The 21,818-nt window shown below is 35.8% G+C and overlaps 1 protein-coding gene across 2 annotated transcripts in view; it reads left to right on the top strand.

Moving 5' to 3' along the window:
* Window positions 1-21,416, top strand: part of ZNF461 (zinc finger protein 461) — a 46,402-nt gene extending 24,986 nt beyond the window's left edge. For both annotated transcript variants that reach the window (XM_037820234.1, XM_037820233.1), the window contains one exon: window positions 19,418-21,416. In XM_037820234.1, coding sequence (XP_037676162.1) covers window positions 19,418-20,802 — 1,385 coding nt within the window. In that variant the 3' untranslated portion in view covers window positions 20,803-21,416. The remainder of the gene's footprint in view (window positions 1-19,417) is intronic.
* Window positions 21,417-21,818: the final 402 nt, after the last annotated feature.

Raw genomic sequence — 21,818 nt, 5'->3', positions numbered from 1 at the left:
ATCAATTTATTCATTCATTCGGTACTTTTACTGAGTGCCTGTAGTGTGTCAGAAACTATGGTAGGAGCCAAGAATATAACACAATAATCTCAGACTTTTGTGTAGTTTATGTACAAGTGGGGGGTAAAGAAATATATACTCTAATGTCAGGTACTGGTAGCACTATGAAGAAAGACAGGGTAAGAGTATAGATAATATTGAAGGATATTGGGTCATCAGGGTTATTTTAGACAGAATAATTAGGGAAAACCTTTCTGGTAAAGATATTTGAGGAAAGATCTGAAAGAGAGTAAGCCAGGTAAATATCTGGAGGTTAAAAAGGGGAGCACAGTAATTCTAGGCAGAGAGATAACAGTTGCAAAATTCCTGAGGTGGGAATATACTTTACATTTTGAGAAATGGCAAGAAGGTCTACATGGCTAGAGCAGACTGAGTGAGGGGGGTGGTAGGAAGATGTCAAAGATTATGCTGGGCCAGATCATTTACGGCCTTGTAAGCCATTAGAAGGAGTTTGAATTTTGTTTTATGTTTGATGGGGAAACAATTTGAGGATTTTGAGCAGGAAAATGAAGACTGGGTATATTTTTTAAGAAGATTCTGGCTGTTGTGTAAAGAATGAATAACAGTAAGGGTAAAAGGAAGGCAGGAGACTGTTTCAGCATCCAGAGAAGAGCTTGTGGTGATTTGAATCAGTATGGTAGCGACAGAAGTGTTTAAAAGTAGATTCAGAATATAATTTAAAGGTATTGCTAACAAGATATGCTAACGGATTATAACTGGGCCATGAAAGAAAGAGAAAAAAAGTAGGATCTCAAGGATTTTGTGTTACATCTGGGTGAATGGTGGTGTCTTTTATGGTAATAGGTATAGAGCAAGTTGTGGGATGGAAATTTAATATTCACTTATGGTCTTGTTAAGTTTGAGATTCCTGTTAGTCATCAAATGAAGATGTTTAGAAAGCAATAGAATATGATCGCTGAAGTTCTAGAACAGTTTAGGGCTATATATATAATTGTGGAAGTCTTCAGAATATGAATGTATTTAAACCTATGGAACTGAATCAGATCTCCTGTAGAGTAAGTACAGAAACAAAGAAGAGGGCTCAGAACTGAGCTCTGGGATCCTCTGACATTTGGAGGTGGTCTGAAGGAGATGGGACAGTGAAAGAGACTGACTGAGAAGAGCAGTCAGAAAACTTGATTCTGGTTCCAGAAGTTGAGTGAAGGAAATATTTCAATGAAGTAGGACTGAAAAAGTGAATCACATGCTGCTGAGAGTGAACATAGGATGAAGGTGAGCTTTAAAGATGGAGGTCAGGCCCAAGCCCAAGTGGAGTGGCTTAAACGAAGAACAGGAGTGGAGGCAGTGGTGACAGCGAGTGTAAAGGACTATTTGGAGTTTTGTTTTGAAAGGGAGCAGAGAAACAGCATGGTAACTTGATGGGGACATGGAGAAAAAGGTTTGTTTTTATGATTATATGAGCTAGAGCTTTTTTTTTTTTTTTTTTTTTTTAAAGGATGATATTGAGAGGGATAAATTAATACAAGAAAGAAGATAATTGTAGGAGTACAGTCCTTGGGGGTACAGTGAACAAGAGGATGGATGATTTAATACTTACAGAATGCAGGCATTTTGTGGAATGAAGATTAAGTAGAAGGCACCTCTGATGAGAGGATAATGATCTCTGATGAGAGGAGAGGTAGTCAAAGGAGGAGAAAAAGGTGTGAAATATTTTCTTCACACTGGTATTCAGTTTTATCTACTCTTCAATGGCTTATTGCCTTTTTTTACTTGCTGCTTTGATTGGTTCTTAAAAATACTGATGATAATAAAATTTACTTAATGTCAGGTGTTCTTTTAAGCTTTTTACATTTAATCTTCTTGACAACTCTGTAAAGCTCTGTGAAGTAGGTACAAATAGTAAGCTTTTTTTTTTCTTTTTTTTTTTAAATAGATGAAGAAACAGACACTGGGAGTTAAAGTAATCTCACACAGTTAGCAAGAGTTAGTGCCATAATTTGAACTCAGCAAGCTGACTCCAGAGCCCTTACTCTTAACTATTACACCACATTCTTTTATTCATATACTCTTTTAATTATTGCTTATTGTTTTTATTTTATTTCATGCACGTTGCTTTGCTAGGTGATGGAAATACATTTTTAAGTGCTATAAAGACATTTTCAATCAAGTAGGGGATAAGGAACATATGCACTGAAATTCTAATAGGTTGCTTAGAAAAAAGTTAGGATTGGAAGAGTTGAAGAATATAATATATGACTACATTGGGGAGATAGAGATAGTGAAGGGGTGATTGGGAAGGCAGGAGGCCAACCAGGGAAGTGCAGTGTCCTGGAGATCAAAGGCAGGCTATCTACTCTAAGGTCAGAGGTCTTTGATGATGTTGATGACTCATTATAGAGCTCTGGGCAGAAATTTGAACATAAGGAACATAAACTTTTTTTTTAAATATAAGTGAAATAAAAGAAAATTTCTTCTTGTGTAAAAAAAATATCAATTTGAAAACATCCTATCAATCCTGATATTTAAAAATTGTTCTATCATAAGGTGTAAACAATTCAGTATCATGCTGTTTTGAATAGTTTTTTAAGTACAATTTACACACAGTGCAACTTGGGTGTGCAGTTGAATGAATTATGACACATGTATACACCCATATAACCCACACACTGATCAAGATATAGAACATTTTCATCACCCTAGAAAACTCCTTCATACCCCTTCCCAGTTTCTACCCATGCTCCCAACCCAGGCAACCACTATTCTGATTTTTGTCACCAAAGATCATTTTGTTTATTTTAGAACTTCATGTAAATGCGTTCAAACAATATGTAGGTTCTTGTAAGGCCTCTTTAATTTAGCGTAACATTTCTGAGATTAATCCATGTTGAGAATTTCAATAATTCATTCCTTTTATAATTCAGCTGTCTTACACTGTATGAAAATACCACAGTTTATTGATCCATTCTCCTGTTCATGGATATTTTGTAGTGTGCTTTTTTTCCCACATACTTCTCATATATGAGTTTCAGTTTGGGTCATTTTCAAATATTTGAAGCCATAAATTTCAATTACTTTCCACCCTTTTATTAGTTACCTTTGATAATTGTTTGTATTTGATAGTATTAGTTTTTTGAAGTGTTAATTTCTGGAGTACAGAATTTAAACATTTTTAAAATGTTTGATTCTGTCTCTCCGTTATCTAAGTATAAATAGAACTCCCTAGATCATAGTCCTATATTCTAAAATGTCTTATATCAATAAAATAGAAGCAATTATGACATGACACCTGGACATTTATTTAAAAGGTTATCCTCCACCATTGAATTGCTTTTGCACCTTTGTCAAAAGTTAGTTGGGCACATTTGTCTGGGTCTGGGTCTGGGTTATCTGTTCTGTTCCATTGATATTGTGACTTTCCCTCTGCCAGTGTCACACTGTCTTGATTATTGCAGCTGTGTAGTAAGCCTTAATGTTGGGAAGAGTGATTCTACCCACTTTATTCTTTTTCATATGTTTTGGCTGTTCTAGGGTTTTTTCCCTTTGCATATAAATTTGAGAATAAGCTTGTCTATGTGTATAAAAAACTTGCTGAGATTTTTATAGGAATAGTGTTAACCCATATGTGCCGGTTTGGATGTATTGTGTCCCCCAAATACCATTATCTTTGTGGTTGTGTGGGGCAGACGTTTTGGTGTTGGTTAGATTTGCTTGGAAGGAGCCCCACCCAGCTGTGGGTGATGACTCTGATGGGATATTCCCATGGAGGCGTGGCCCCTCCCATTCAGGGTGGGCCTTGATCAGTGGAGCCATATAAATGAGCTGACTCAGAGAGAGGGAACTCAGTGAGTGCAGCTGTGAGTGATGTTTTGAAGAGGAGCAAGCTTGCTAGAGAGGAACGTCCTGGGAGAAAGCCATTTTGAGGCCAGAGCTTTGGAGCAGACGCCTTCGTAGCTAGCAGAGGTTTTCCGGACGGCATTGGCCGTCCTCCGGTGAAGGTACCCTATTGCTGGTGTGTTACCTTGGACGTTTTGTGGCCTTAAGACTGTAACTGCGTAGTGAAATAAACCCCCGTTTTATAAAAGCGTATCCATCTCTGGTGTTTTGCATTCTGCAGCATTAGCAAACTAAGACACCATAAATAAAAGTTAGGGAGAATTGAAATCTTTTCTCCATTGAGTCGTCCAATCCATTAGCACAGTATGTTTCTCCAGATATTTAAGTTTTCTTTGATTTCTTTTAGTAACATTTTATAATTTTAATCATATGAAATCTATACATATTTTTCTTAAATTTATGCTGAAGTATTTCATTTTCTTTGGAGTATTTGTAAATGGTATTATATTTTCTATTTTGGTTTCCATTTGTTCACTGTCAGTATATAGGAAGGCAATTGATTTTATATGTTGATCTTATGTTCTACAATCTTACCAAATTCACTTATTAGTACTAGTTTTTCTTATAGATTCCTTGGGATTTTCTACATACATTGTCACATCATCTGCAAATTGACAGTTTTATTTATTGTTTTCCAATCTGTATACCTTTTTATTTCTTTTTCTTGCTATTCCAGTACTATGTTGAATAAAAGTGGTAAAATTTCCCTCAATTTTAGAGGGAAAGCATTCAGTCTTTCACCATTAAGTATGATGTTAGCTGTAGGTCTTTGCAGCTTCTCATTATGAGGTTGAGGAAGTTCCCCTGTGTTCCTAATGCCCTGAGAATCTATATCATAAATGGGTATTTATATGATTTTTCTTCTTTAGCCTGGTGATATGATGGGTTACATTAATTGTTTTTCAAATATCAAGCCAGCTTTTCATGCCTATAATAAATCCCACTTAGTCATGGTATATTATCTTTTCATTCCTTGTTGGATTTGATTTGCTAAAATTTTGTTGAGGATTTTTATATCTAAGTTCATGAGAGTTACTTGGTTTCCCTTTTCTGGTTTTGGTATCAGGCTAATACTGGTCTCATAATGTGCGTTGGGAAGTGTTCCCTTTTATTCTATTTTCTGGAAGAAATTGTGTAAAAGGTTCTATGAATGTTAGGTAAAATTTTCCAGTGACACTGTCTGGGTCTGGATATTTCTTTTTTGGGGAGCTTTTTAATCACAGACTCAATTTCTTTGCTAGTTATAGGTCTATTCAGGTTATCTACTTTATCTTGGCTAAGTTTCGGTAGTTTGTGATTTTTAAGGAATTGATCCATTTCTTCTAAGTTGTTGAAGTTATGAAAGTAAAGTTGTATGTATTATCCTCTTATTATCCTTCTAATGGCTGCAGGGCCTAGTGTGATATCCTCTTTTTAATTTCTGATATTGATGATTTGTGTCTTCTTTCTTTTTTATCTTTGTCATTCTTGCCAGAAATTTATCGATTTTATTGATTTGTTTTTAAGAACCAGCTTTTTGTTTCTTTGATTTTCTCTATTGTTTTCCTCTTTTCAAATTCATTGATTTCAGCTCTTTTCTTTATTTTTTTCCTGCTTTCTCCTTGCTTTAGTTTGTTTTGCTTTTCTTTTTCTAGTTTCTTGAAGTAGAAACTTTAGAGAATTGCTTTGAGATTTTTCCTCTTTTCTAATCTGTGCATTTAGTGCTGTAAATTTCCTCTCAGCACTGCTTTAGCGGCATGCCACATATTTTTGTGTGTTGTATTTGCATTTTCATTCAGTTTTTTTTTGTTTGTTTGTTTTTGCCTTTTAGACTTCCTCTGTGACCCATGTATTATTTAGAAATATGCTGTTTGTAGTGTTTGGATATTTTACTGTTGTCTGTTTTTCTAATTGATTTATAGATGAATTCCATTATAGTCACATGTGAAAGTTAGAGGGAGCAGTCCACTATTCAGAGTCCCCTTCTCAGAGTGAGAATCCCTCACTTCTGATATCAGTTACAAGTTCAGGGATTCCCAAGAGCATCCTTAGTTTTGATAATTAACTAGTAGGATTCACAGAACGCTGTTTTGCTCTTGATCATGGCTTATAACAGCAAATGAATGCAGAATAAAATCAAATAGGGAAGAAGCACATAGGCCAGAGTCCAGTAGGATCCCAAACGTAGAATGTCCTGTTATGTTCTCCTCATGGAGACCTGGACAGTATTACTTCCCCTGGCAGCATTAATTCCTCCTGGCAACAATATTTGACAATATGCATGGAGTTTTGCCAACTAGGGAAGCTCACTCAAGCCTTAGTGTCCATATTTTTCATCTGGCTTCATGGTTAACCACCCACGTGGTTGACCTTTAGTCTCCAGCCCCTCCATAGGTAGAGCAAATGCTGCATGGCCCGAAATCCCATTACATATCACACTGTTAGACTGTCCAGTGTACAAGATGCCCCCAGTAAACAAAGACACTCTTCTTAGAGACCACCTCCCAAAAGGCCAGGGCAAGACCAGACCCCTCTTTGGGTAAGGTTAAATTCTTTATTACATGTCACAAAACATACTCTTTATGACTTTTATTCTTTTAAATTTGTTAAGATTTGTTTTATGACCCAGAATATGGGTCTCTCTTGGAGAATGTTCCATGTGCAGTGGGAAAGAGCATGTACTCTTTTTGTTGTTGGGTAGAGTGTTCTATAGATGTCAGTTACATTCTGTTGTTTGATGGTGGTGTTCAGTTCTTAGCTATGCTTGCCGATTTTCTGTCTAGTGGTTCTGTTAATGGCTGAGAGTAGGGTTTTAAGTCACCAGCTATAATTGTGGACTTGTCTATTTTTCCTTTATTTCAGTTTTTTCTTCATATATTTTGATGCTCTGTTTGGTAAATAGACAGTTAGGATTACTATATGTTGTTGAGGGTTGATCCTTTTATCATTACATAATGTCCCTCATTGTCCTTATTAATTTTCTTTAAAGTCTAGTTTATCTGACATTCATATAGGTACTTGTGTTTTCTTTTGAATATTGTTTGCATGATGTATATATATATTTTCCATCCTTTTACTTTTAACCTACCTGTGTCATTATGTTTGAAATGAGTTTCTTATAAACACAATGCAGTTCAGTCTGTCTTTTAATTGATGTAATTGATTAAAGTAATTATTAATGGTTGCTCTAGGTATTACCATATACATATGAAATATATTACAGCCTGCTGGTGTCTATATGTTTTACCACCTTGAGTGAAATGTAAAAACTTTATTTCCATTTAAGTCCCTTTACCCTCTTCACTTTTTTTTTCTTTTTTACTTTTTATTTTGAAATACTTTAAAACTTACAGGACAGTTACAAAAATAATACAAACCCCATAAAGAGAACTCCAACATCCCCAGACACCCAGATCCACCAGTGTTAACACTTGGTCACATTTGCCATATCATTCTATCCATCCATCAGTCTATCTTATCTCTCCATCTCTCTGTCATCTGTCTATCCATCTATCCCTCCATTTTCTGAACACTTGAGTGTATATTGTATACATCATGCTCTCTGAACACTTAATACTGCCATGTGCATTTCCTAAGAACAAATATATATTCATTTATATATCTACCTTAAGTACAGCTATCAAGTTAAAGAAATTTAACAGTAGAAAACTCACAGTCTGTATTCCGGTTTTCTCATATGTACCAATAATGTCCTTTGTAGCTTTTTCTCCTCCCTTATTAGATCCTGTCCAGGATCACGTATTACATTTATTTGTCACTGTGTCTTTAGTTGCTCTTTGTTTTTTTAATTTTTTTTTTTTATTTGTGGGAACATATATACACCATAAACTTTTCCATTTCAACTGCTTCCAAGCATACCATTCAGTGGGAGTAATTGCCTTCACCATATTGTAATACCCCCCCCACCTTCCATTACTAAAACTTTGCCATCTCCCCAAACAGAAACCCTACACCCATTATGCATTAACTTCCCATTACCCCTGCCCACCACCCCTGACAACCTGTACTTCTCTTTCTGTCTCGGTGAGCTTGCATATTCTGTGCTATTTTCTTTATAGTTATTTTGGGGCTTAAATTTAACATCCTAGATCTATAACTATCTCGTTTGCTTTGATACCAACTTAACTTCAACAGTGTTCACAAGATATGTTCCTATAGCCTGCCCACCCCCCAGTTTTATGTTGTTCTTGTCACAAATTACATGTTTATACATTATGAGTCCAAAACCACTTATTTTTCATTACATTTTATGCATTGCGTTTTAGATACTGTAGGAAGCAAAAAGTAGAGTTAGAAATAAAAATTACAAACATACTGGTATTTATATTTACCTATGTAATTATTTGTACCGGAAATCTTTATTTCTTCTCATACTTTCAGTCAGTTTGTCTAGTGCCTTTTCCTTTCAACCTGCAGACCTCCATTTAGCATTTCTTATAGGACCAGTGTAGTGATGAAGTCCCTCAGCTTTAGTTTGTCTGGGAATGTCTTTTTTTTTTTTTTTTTTTTATTAAATTCAGTTTTATTGAAATACATTCACACACCATACAATCATCCATGATATACAATCCACTGTCCACAGTATGATAACATAGTTATGCGTTCATCACCACAATCTATCTCTGAACATTTTCCTTACATCAGAAAGAACCAGAACAAGAATAAAAAATAAAAGTGAAAAAAAAACACCCAACTCATCCCCTCATCCCACCCCATTTGTCCTTTAGTTTTTATCCCCATTCCTCCACTCATCCATACACTAGATAAAGGGGGTGTGATCCACAAGGTCTTCACAATCACACTGTCACCCCTTGTAATTTACATTATTATATAATTGTCTTCAGGAGTGTCTGGGAATGTCTTAATTCCTCCTTCCCTTTTGAAAGACAGTTTTGCTGGATGTAAAATTCTTGGTTGGCGGATATTTGCTTTCACATTTTAAATATGTCTTCCCAGTGCCTTCTTGGTTCCATGGTTTACAATGAGAAATCTGCCATTTAGTCTTATTGAGGTTCCTTTGTGTGTGACTCTTATGGCTTTCAGAATCTTCTGTTTATCTTTGGCTTTCAATAGCTTGAATGGCAAGGTGTGGTCCATTTGAGTTTATTCTGTTTGGAGTTCATTGAGCATCTTGGATGAGTTCATTGAGTATCTTGGATGAGTATATTCATGTCTTTTGTTAAATTTGAAGGTTTTTTTCAGCAATTATTTCTTTGAGTATTTCCTCTGCCCCTTTCTCTCTCTTCTCTTTCTGGGATCCCACAGTGAATATATTGGTACATGTGATGGTGTCCCACAGCTTCCTCTGGTTCTGTTCACTTTTTTTCATTCTTCTTCCTGTCACTCAGACTGGATGATTTCAATTTTCTTATCTTCAAGTTCACTGATTCTTCTGACAGCTCCAATCTGCTGTTGTATACCTCTAGGGATTTTTAAATTTCTTTTACCATGGTCATTACCTCTTTTTGGTTCCTTTTCATAATTTCTATTTATTGATACGGTTTTCCTAATTTCCTTTAATTCTTTGTCCATATTTTCCTTAGTCTCTTTCAGCATAATTAGGACCATTTTTTACAAGTCTTTGTCTGGAATGTCCCAGGCCTGATCTTCCTCATTAGACAGTTTCTAAGGCTTTACTCTTCTTTGCCTGGGCCATCACTTCCATATTTCTTTGTATGTTTTGCAATCTTTTGTTGAACCTGGGCATTATGATATTTTAATGTGTTATCTTTGGAATTTAGATTCTGATATGTCTCTTCCTGAAGCTTGTATCCAGCTTAAACTTTTATCAAACTATGTTATGAGTTTTCCTTCAATTCCAGGCTTAGAAAAAGGGACAAAGAAGGAAAAAGACTTTCCCAGTCCTTTCACATTGACCTCTTGCACATAGTTTCCTCTAGGGCTTATCCATACAATGAGTTTAGAGACTAGCTGGATACCAAAGCTCAAAGGCCTCCCTGATCCTTTTTGCACATGCTTCTTGTCTTGGGTATGTGCATGTAGCCCTAGGAATCCCCTCATTTACGTGGCTATGAATGTCCCCTCATTCCTAGAAAATTGTTTCTTCTGGGTCCCAGGCAATCCCCTGCCCCAGGCAGTCACAACCTGATTGCTCTCCCACCGTGTTCTGTATTAGAGCTCTATGAGCCACCTTCAACATGCAGGGCAAGTTCTGGGATGGTGAGCCTGTGACAGGTATGCTGGTTGAGTTTCTCAGGCTGCCGCCAGGCAGATTGAACCAAACATTCATACTCTCTGTATGCAAATTAAGGTTGCTCTGCTCCCTCTGGTACTACAGTCTAGGACCTGCACTGGCAGCACAGGCTGGCTCTGTCCCAAGCAGTAAGGGTATGGGGAAGGGACTAGCCAGGGTGCTACAAGATCCTACTACTTTTAAGTTGCCTTTTTTTTTTATTCATTACTTGCCCTGTTACTACATTTCATTAATTGTTTTTATGGCTTTGAGAAAGATGTTTCTCTCCATTCTTGCTGCTGGTTCAAAGCTTCTATCGGGACAGAGCCCTATAGCTTCTCATGGCATCATCTTGATCAGGGTGAGTGCCCTCTCCATTTTTAAAGTATAGCTTGTTTTAAGTACTTCCTCTATATACGTAGATCACCACATCAGATGATGTTATAATTTTTGCTTCAGTCATAAATTTAGGATTAAAGAAACTCATGAAGTGAAAGATAGTCTACCTTGATTACTTCTATTTTTGCCCATTCTGTTGGTATTCTACTAACATTTTCTTTGTGTTTGGAAAGCTTCTTTAACCCCTCCTAAAGGGCAGTTCTGTTAAATTTTCTTATTTTTCCTTCATCTGAGAATGTCTTTATTTCTCTTCATTCTTTAAGGATAGTTTCTCAGGATATAGAATTTGGGGTTGACAGTTGTTTTCTTTCAGCACTTGAAAATGTTGGGTCACTTCCTTTTGGTCTCCATAGTTTCAGATGAGAAATCCGCAGTCATTTGATTGGTATTTCTTTTCAGTAATGAATATATTTTTTGGCTGTTTTCAAAATCTTTTTCTTTGTTTTTAGTTGTCAGAAGTTTAATTATGATGGGCCTTGTTATGTATTTCTTTACATTTATCTTATCAGGTGGTTGTTCAGCCTCTTGGATCTGTAGATTTATATCTTATACCAAATTTGGGAAGTTTTCAGCTATTGTTTCTTCTGATACTTTTTCAGCCCCATAGAGTTTCTTCTCTTCTTCTGGTCCTCTGGTGTGTGAATGTTCGATCTTTTGTAATTGTCCCACAGATCTCTGAGGGACTGTTCTTTTTTTATATAGTGTTTCTCTTTGTCGTTAAGATAAAGTAAATTTTATTAGCTGTCTTTAAGTTTACTGAATCTATCCTCTGTCATCTCCACAATACTTTTTTTTTTTAACAATTTTTATTGTGAAATATAACGTATAGAGAAAAGTGATAACTTACAAAGTGTGGTTTAACAAGTGGTTGTAAGGCAAATTTCAAAGTATTGTGTGGGTTACAATTCATAATGTCAGTTATTTCCTTCTAGCTGTTCTAATACACTAGAAACTTAAAAAAGAATCTATGTAATGATCTAGTAGTCATAATCTTTTCTTAAGTTCTATCTTGTCTGTACTCCTCCCCCTCATTTGATCACTGCCTCAATCTTGAGGGATATCTGAGCAATGACTACCCTAACTTGTTCATACTGAAACTGGATGTTGACATTATGTGGAAGGGGGATGTAGCTGGTTGATGGTCTTGAAGAGACTGTTGTCTCTGGGTTTTGGGACTTATCTCACATAGGAGCAATCTGGAGGATTTAAGTTTCTGAAAAAATATACTTAGTGAGTGGAATTTTTATAGAGTCTCAGATAGGAACCTGGGTGTTTTTTAGGATTTTTGGGAATACTGTTGGTTTGGGCTTGGCTTACTGTGGCCATTTGCTATATCTAGCTGAAGCTTGACTAAGAGCAACCTCCAGGTTAGCCTCTCGACTCTATTTGAAATCCCTTACCCCGAAACCTTATTTTGTTACATTTCTTTTGCCCCTTTTGGTCAAGAAAGCATTTTTTTTTTTTATAGTTCATTTTTATTGAGATATATTCACATACCATGCAGTTATACAAGGTGTACATTCAGTTGTTTACAGTACTATTATATAGTTGTGCATTCATCACCAAAATTAATTTTTAACATTTTCATTACCACATACACAAAAATAATAACAAAAATTAAAGTGAAAAAGAACAATTGAAGTAAAAAAGAACACTGGGTGCCTTTTTTTTTTTCTTTTCTTCCCCCATTTTTCTACTCATCCGTCCATACACTGGACAAAGGGGAGTATGGTCCATATGGCTTTCGCAATCACTTTGTCACCCCTCATAAGCTACATTTTTTTTTTTCTAATTTCTAATCCAATTAGTATTTTTTTTTATTAAATTCAGTTTTATTGAAATACATTCACACACCATACGATCATCCATGGTATACAATGCACTGTCCACAGTATGATAACATAGTTATGCGTTCATCACCACAATCTGTCTCTGAACATTTTCCTAACATCAGAAAGAACCAGAACAAGAATAAAAAATACAAGTGAAAAAAGAACACCCAAATCATTCCCCCATCCCACCCCATTTGTCCTTTAGTTTTTTGTTTTTTTTTTTTGTCCATCGCCATCGTTTTATAATTGTTTTATGGATTTGTCTTTTGAATCACATAGGAAACAAAAAGAGGAGTTACAAACCGGAAATACAATACTGGGTTTCATATTTCTCTCTGTAGTTATTACCTGAGTTTTTTTTTATCGTATGGCTTCCAGTTACTGTCTACTGTCCCTTTATTTCAACCTGGGGGACTGCAGGTCCCATTCAGCCAGCTCTCCTTTCCTTCTTTTTTTTCCTTTATTACAGTTGTGAGTTTACAAAACAATCCTGCATAAAATACAGGATTCCCATATACTACCCTATTATTTACACCCTGCATTGTGTGAAACATTCATTAAAATGGTGAAGGCATGTTTTTATAACTGTGCTATTAACCATAGTCCACTACATAGTTCCTGTGTAGTGAACTTTCATGGATTTTTAAATTTTTGTTACCATTTACGCAGTCTTTTAAATCATATTCAGATATATATATTTCAGTGCTGTTAATTGTGTTCACAGCGTTGTCCCATCATCACCACCATCCAATCACCAAAACACGTCCATCATTCCAAAAAGGAGCCCTGTTTGTTTCAAGCCCCAACTCCCCACTTCCTGTCCCCACCATGTCCCCTGGTGACTGTATTCTAGGTTCTGACTCTATGACTTTGCTCATTCTCATTGTTTCAAATCAGTGAGAGTATGCACTGTTTGTCCTTTTGTGTCTGGCATATTTCACTGAACATCATGGCTTCAAGATTCATTTCTATCACATGAATTAGGATTTCCTTCCTTTTTACAGCTGAATTTTATTTATCCATTCTTTGGTTCACGGACACTTGGGTTGCTTCCATCTTTTGGCAATTGTGAATAATACTGCTATGGACACTGGCAAGCAAATATGTATTCAAGTCCCTGCTTTCAATTCTTTTGGGTATATCCCTAGTAGAGGGATTGCCGGGTCATATGGTAGTTCTATACTTAGCTTTCCTCAACTAGTTTGGAAAGGAGATTTACAGTTACTTAGAAAGTTAAATATTCATTTACTCTATGACCCAGCAATTCCATTCCTACTTATTTACCAAGAAGATATAAAAGCATGTTTACAGGTGAAAATTTGCCAATCAGTCTTCAAAGCCATGCTTCTCAAAAATAGCCCCAAGGAGGAAAAACACCTAAATGTCCATCAGCTTGTGAATGGAAAATGAAAAGTGTTATCAATGTATAATGGAATCCTTGGCCATAAAATGGAATTAAATATGGATACCAGCAATGACATGGATGAATCTTATAAATACCATACTGTGGGACATTAATCTGTCAGAAAACATTACATATTCTATTTTTGCATTTATATCAAATTCTAGAAAAGGCAAAACTATAGTGAATAATGTTCAATATTGTAGCAAGGGGCACCATTTTATTCAGTTTAAAAAGTCCTTCACTTCCCATTACTTTCAGGCTGAAGCCTCAACTCATCATATCCAAGAACTTCTTTGACCTGGTCCTCATTTCCCTCTCTCGGTCTCACTCAGTCAGTCAGCAAACATTTTCCTGACATACACTGTGTGTATGCACTGTGTGTATGCACTGAGGGTGCATTTTAGAGCTACTATAAGTGTTTTCAAATCTCAGTTTCCAGTTGTTCATTGTCAGTACAAAGACACATAGTTAACCACTGAATTGTACACTTTAAAATGGTTAAAATGGTGAATTTTATGTTGCATGAATTTTACCTCAAAAAAAAAAAAAAAACCCCAGTAAATATGGACACTTCATTAAAGAAGATATTCAGTTGGCTTGTTTGGTAACATATGAAAAGAACTCAACCTCCTTTGTCATCAGGGATTTGAAATTAAATCATGATACTCTATCATCACACACCTGCCAGAATGGTTTAACAGAAAAAGATTGACATTAAGTGTTGGTGAAGATGTGAAAAACTGCAACTCTTACAGTCTGCACAGCAACTCCCCTTCTAGGTACTTAACTAACAGATAATAGTCTTATTTTACCAAAAGAAATATACTCTTATGAATAACAGTACTATTCACAATAGTCAACAACTGGAAACATCCCAGATATTCTTCATTAGGAAAATGGAAAAAAAAAATTGTGGTGGAATAGAATGCCATATAGAGCTTCAGATCTCAAACTTTTTGTTCTCAGAATGCCTTTACACTATTTAAAATTCTTGAGGACCACAAAGAGCTTCTTTTTATGCAGTTATGTCTTTCAAAATTTACTGTATTAGAAATTAAATCTGATAAAAATTTAAATATTTATTTAACTCGTTTAAAAATAAACCACATGCTAACATAAGTAACAATAAATAGCATCTTACGAAGACTATATTTTCTAAAACAAAAATATTTAGAGAGAAAAGCAGCAGTGTTTTGCATTTTTGTACATCTCTTTAATATTGGGATTAAAAGAAGAGAGCTGGGTTTTTATATCTGATTCTGCATTTACTCTGTTAAATTAAAATCCATTAGTTTATCATGCACGTTGAAAGGATCTCTTACCCATGGTACCCATTTTGTAACATCATACATTAGTCATTTGGAAAATACCGCACAATGAGTTATGCAGAACTTCCAAATGTTGACACATTTTCTTATAAAATGTTAAAAAATCACACTTACTAACATCACCACTGACCTCATCAGAAAAATCTTTATGTATTGGGAAGCTATCAGGCTCACAGTGGCAGATATGTGTTTTCCAAAATTCTTATTTTTACTTAAAACCTAGAATTACATCATTGGCAAATACAGTCAGTTTTTCTTGAAGTAACAGATTAATTTTTGAGTATGCTAAAATGTCTGCAAAAACTGAAGTCTAAATTGCAAATAACTTATCTGTTGTTCTTTCAAGTAAAAATGAATTCCATGAAAAATAGTGACTAGTTCAGCTTGCAACTAAAGCAAACACATTTTCCCTTGAAACATCTAATCTACCTTGGTAAATAGCAGAAAACTGTTTTGTCACACAGAATATTTTTTTAAAATGTTAACGAAGGGTCAAGATTGAATAAAACTAATCATTTAACTAATCATTTTTACTACCTCATCATAGACATTCTTAAGTGAAACTGGCACTTTGTTTTCATTGCAAATCGTAACAGGGAAGAAAACAGTAAGAACTAGTACAATTTGGTGCCACTGCTTTGATTTAAGGCACCATCAGTTTTGGTCACCATTACTTTTGCATGAACACAGCACATATCAGCATTATTTTCCAGGATAAATCATGAGATTCAAAAAAAAGTTATTTTCTTGGAATATTTTAGCACCATGCTAATGTTTGTTACCAAGCTAATATCTGAAAGAGAATATTCTTTAATGATTAGTTGGTACTGACACTGGATGAATACAAGCACAACTCCAAGTCCTCCTGTCATCCATTTGTAAGACAAAAGTACAATTCTGCAGATTAAATATTAACTCAGTCTGCATGTTTGCAGCTAAACCTCCAATTCAGCAATTTCTTGTATCATTATAATGGTGCTGCTGTGATTTCTTTTACTGACTTCACCCAGCAGACACTTAGCATTGTCACTTGTACAGGTCTCTCAGCTGTTGTGTGCACTTCTGCATGAGTGCTTTTCCTGGAAGATGTTTTCAGTGGCTTTTACATTTCCAGTTTGAATAATTGTAACAAAAAACATTTTTTTTTCCTTTTTAAGAGCACATGATGTCTTTGTTTAAAATACTCAATTCCTTTTCCTTTGAACTTTGAAATGTTTTCCTTTAAACTCTGAACTCTTGAAATTTCACTGCAACTTATCTAACATCATAGAACTAATTGAAAAATTCCTATTGGGTAAGACATAATAGGGTAAGTTATTAGCATCTGTTAAAACAGAGGGGAAGATAACTTTTGTCGTATGTGAGGTCCATCCATAATATTACTTATTATTGCCCAGTTTGTTTGGAATAGATTCTTTCCTTCTGTGAATCAAAGAATTCTCTGATATATCAATTTATATTTTTCAGCATCCGTAGATGTAGACAGTGCAACTGTGGATTGAGAAAGCTAGTCTTCTAATCTTCTCTTTAAAAGCCATCATCCATTCTCAAATATAAGAAAAACATTATAAATGAATTTTCTTTTATTTAATTATAAAATATTGATCTCAAATGTGTTATTGTGTTTCTGTGTAGGCACATGGAAAACTTTGAGATTTCAAAATAATGATTTCTTGGGCAATAGTCAGGTTACAGACATGAAAGTAGGTATAAGTAAATTTAACTATTGAGAGCACAGTAGTAGTACTGAGAACAAACTGAGTTGATCTCTGAAAGTGCATATGTATACACTAAGCCTACTACTTTAGAAAATTCTAGAATACACAAAAATACAAAATCACACATCCCAATACATTACAGAACATGTTGTCATCATTCATCTAGTAGCCTTTGGAAAACTCCACTGTACACTGGTGAGAGAACAGGTGAAAAAGTCAAATAATATCATCATTACTATGAAAATAGTTTTAACCACACAAACTTCCTGAAGGGCACCTCGACCACTCTTTGAATATTACCGCTAAACAGCAAAGGGAATAAACTACTACTATATGTAATATTATGGATGGACCTCACATACACAACATCGGGTGAAAGAAGCTAGAGGAAAAAGTACGTACAGTTTGATTCCAATTGTTTGAAGTTCGAAAACCAACAAAATCAGTCCATGATGTAAGAAAGCCAGGATAGTTTTGACTTTTGTGACAGGGTAGTGACCAGGAAGGGGCTTGAGGGAGGCTTCTGTTTCTTGATCAAGTGGTGGCTTCACAAATGTCTTCACTTAGTGAAAAAGTCATCTCTAAGTGATGTGGAAAAGTGTGTGTACATTTATGTATGTGTGTGAGTGTTGTGGTAGTTTTAAAGCATGTCTGTAAATTCTTCTGACAGTCCTCCCATCAAAAAATAGAGTCTGACTGTTCTCACCTTGAAAATGAGTCAGGCTTTGTGACTTGCTTCTAACAGTTAGAATACAGCAAATGTAACAGTGCATGGACTTCTGAGGCTAGATCATAAAGTAGTGATAGCTTCTGCCTGGCATGCACACACTCTCTCTCTCCTCCCCCTTCCTTAATCCTTCTTTCCTCCCTCTCTGTCTTCACATGCTTTTGGCATCTTGAGCTGCCATTTAAGAAGGCACCTATTAAACAGGTGCCTGTTACCTTTAAACAGCTAGGCTGGAGAGACCATAGAAAGATAGAGACCCCTAGGTGTCCCAGCTTCTCTAGTCTCCAGCTATTTCAATCTTCTCGTGCCTGATGCCAGACATGTGAGTGAGGAAGATGTTGAAATGACTCAGCCTAGCCACTGTGACTAATCTGGAAAAACTGAATGAGGAACGCTTGGCTGAGCACAGTTAATCTCCAGATCTGAAAGATGATAATAGGTATGTTTTTATGTGTAAAATCACTGCAGAAGAGTTAGGAATGAGTAGAAGCATGGAAGGCTTTAAATGATTGTAAGTTTCAATAGTTTATCTTTGTATTATATCTCCTTATTTTCATCTTAATTCCTTTTCTTTAGTCATTTAATTCATTTATTTAGCGACTGATTTTCAAATAGTTATATTCTAGAGGTTGGTGATATACTGATTTTTCTATCCTTCAGTAGCTTTAGAGGTAAATTAAAAGATGAATAAATGAATATGTAATTCCAATAGTATTTAAGGCAAAAGCTTAATTAGATAATATTGCCTGGTATACCCTTTTGAGGAAATGACTTTTAACCCAAGACTTGGATGCAAGGGAGCCAGCTATACAAAGACTGTAGATGTGAGGATTCCTGACAGAAAGAACAGCCTGTGAAAAGCTCTGAGGTAGGAAAGGCTTTGGCATACCTAGTGGTTGAAAGAAGGTTAATATGGGTATAGCATACATAATAAAAGGAGAATGAGTTCTTATAGGTAAGCAGAGGCCTTGTATGCTTATAGGTAAGGGTTGAATTTTTGAAACATCAGTGTAACACTGTATTAGTTTGGCATAATATAATTAGCTGTATAGGTTTGTCTGCATGTGACAGAGACCCAAAATAACAACGGCTTAAACTATATAGTTTAAATTTCTCCTTTATTAAAGGCCAGGCTGGAGTGGCACCTCTGCTCTGCAAACTCATTATGTGCCAAACATAACATCACATCCACATTGCAGCCAGCATTGCTGAAAAAGGGGGAGAATAATGAATATAGGGCATGGGCCAGCTAACTCTTAAGGAAAGTTCTCAGAATCTACTACATAATATTTCTGCATTTTGTTAGGCAGAACCCAGTTACATGAACCCAGTTACACTGCATCCCAAGCTGCAAAAAGTGTCTAGGAAATGCAGTGTTTATATTGGGCAGCCTTGTTCTCAATTAGAAATCAAGAATTCATTTCATCTACAAAAAGGGAAGAGTAGATATATGGTGACAACTAGCAGTTTCTGCTGCATAAGACTTTGGTCTGGTAGAGAGTGTTAAACACACTCATAGATCTGATTTAGTTGGTTTCATTCTAAGACTGACTCTTGAAGATTCTGATTCAGTTCATCTAGAATGTTTCTAAATATCTGTAATAGCAAGAGTCACAAGGTAGTTCAGAACCATTGACTTGACTTATTTCACTAAATAACTCCCTCACTTTCTTTCACTCATTTTTGTGTTCTCCTTACCCTTTTCTAAATGCAGTTTTATTGAGATATAGTCATACTCTCTTTACACTTTTTTATTTCAAATGCATTATAGCATTTAAGAGTTCTCCAAACCTTTCATTTCATATGTGAATTATTTTCAGTTATCTCTTGTTTCTACATAGATATTTTCTTTCTCTTGAAACACAAAACCAGCTATTAAAATTTGTTTCTTATCTTTCAGACTTGGTTTCCAGCTATGAGCCCAAGAAGTTGTCTCCAAAAAGGGATATTTATGAAACAGAAACATCCCAGTGGACAATCATGGAACAAGTTAAAAGCCATAGCCCTGTGAGATCTGTTTTCAGAGATATTTGGGAATGCAAATGTCTGTTTGAGGAACAAAAGGAGGGCTATATCGGGCAATTTATTATCAATCATGCAGACATACCCATGTTTAGTCAACCTGCTTTACTCACTCAGGAATTTTATAATAGAGAGAAAATCTCTAAATGTAAAGAATGTAGAAAAAACTTCAGTTATCATTTGTTCTTTGATCACCACAAGAGAAGCCACTCTAAAAAAAAAGTTTCTGAATGTAAGGAATGCATAGAAATTAATGCATCATACCTTACTAAACAACAGAGAATTCAAAATAGTGACAAATGCAACGAATGTAAGGAACATTGGAAGGCCTTTATTCATTACTCACAACTTAAACAACATCTGAGAATTCATAATGGTGAAAAATGCTATGAATGTAAAGAATGTGGGAAGGCCTTTAATTATGGCTCAGAACTTACACTACATCAGAGAATTCATACTGGTGAGAAACCGTATGAATGTAAGGAATGTGGAAAGGCCTTTAGACAGCGTTCACAACTTACTCAACATCAGAGACTGCATACTGGTGAGAAACCCTATGAATGTAAGCAGTGTGGGAAGGCCTTTATTCGTGGCTTTCAACTTACTGAACATCTGAGACTCCATACTGGTGAAAAACCCTATGAATGTCAGGAATGTGGAAAGACTTTTAGGCATCGCTCACACCTTACCATACATCAGAGAATTCATACTGGTGAGAAACCCTATGAATGTAGGGAATGCGGAAAGGCCTTTAGCTATCATTCAAGTTTCTCTCACCATCAAAAAATTCATTCTGGCAAGAAACCTTATGAATGTAAGGAATGTGGGAAGGCCTTTTGTGATGGCTTGCAACTTACCCTACATCGGAGGATTCATACTGGTGAGAAACCCTATGAGTGTAAGGAATGTGGAAAGACTTTTAGACAGTGCTCACACCTCAAAAGACATCAGAGAATTCACACTGGTGAGAAACCTCATGAATGTATAATATGTGGTAAGGCCTTTAGACTTCATTCACACCTTATTCAGCATCAGAGGACTCATACTGGTGAGAAACCTTATGAATGTAAGGACTGTGGGAAGGCCTTCAGCTATCACTCAAGCTTCTCACACCATCAGAGAATTCATTCTGGGCAAAAACCTTATGAATGTGGGAAGGCCTTTAGTTATGGCTCACGACTTAATCTATGTCCGACACTTAGTACTGGTGAGCAGCCAGTAAGATTTCCTCACCTCTCTCCACATCATAGTCTAATATCATGAAATTATTTTTGGAGCTATAAATATTTTTTCTTCAAGGAAAAATACTAAGTTTTATTAGTATTGATTTATTTCACTAATCCTTGAAAATCATTCTTTTTCTAGTGGGAAAATATAAAAGTTATTAAGAGATAAAATTAGCTCTGGCATCAATGCTGTTTCTGTGTTGTTGTAATAAGCACTTTTGGAAAAAATGTCTAAAATTGTATAACGTCTTTTTGCTGAAACCAGTGAAGTATGGCAGAAATAAAATAATGCCTTCTCCTCCCACAGATCCATGAGGTAACCTATATGTGTGTATTGTTCCTTTCCTCATGCTTAAAGAAAAACATACTGCACATTTGAATAGTTTGCTGCATGTGTGTGGAGGTTTTACTTCTCATAATGATATATTTTACTGCATCTTGACTTTTTTTTTTTTTAAATAAATTCAAAGTTACATGAGTAGTTGCAAAAACAATACTAGCCCCATGCACAGAATTCCATCAATACCCTAACCCCCCCCCAACAGCTTAATCCACCAACTTTAACTTGCTGTCACGTCACTATTTCTTTCCCTCCCTATCTATCATCCATCATATATTTCTCTGTCTTCTGAATATATGAGAGTTAGCTGCACACATCCTTGAACACCCACTATAATTCATGTATGTACTCCCCATGAACAAGAACATTCTTTTATATAATTCCATTAAGCCCAGTTAAGAAGTATAAGAGATTCTCAGACACCCAGGGGAGTGAATCTCCCTGGCAACGTGGAATATGACTCCCGGGGAGGAATGTAGACCTGGCATCGTGGGACGGAGAACATCTTCTTGACCAAAAGGGGGATGTGAAAGGAAATGAAATAAGGTTCAGCAGCAGAGAGATTCCAAAAGGAGCCGAGAGGTCACTCTGGTGGGCACTCTTATGCACACTTTAGACAACCCTTTTTAGGTTCTAAAGAATTGGGGTAGCTGGTGGTGGATACCTGAAACTATCAAACTACAACCCAGAACCCATGAATCTGGAAGACAATT

This window comes from Choloepus didactylus, chromosome 27 (genome assembly GCF_015220235.1).
Source record: "Choloepus didactylus isolate mChoDid1 chromosome 27, mChoDid1.pri, whole genome shotgun sequence".
Taxonomy (NCBI): Eukaryota; Metazoa; Chordata; class Mammalia; order Pilosa; family Megalonychidae; genus Choloepus; species Choloepus didactylus.
The sequence above is the reverse complement of the archived record's forward strand: the minus strand, read 5'-3'. Positions and strand labels throughout refer to the sequence as shown.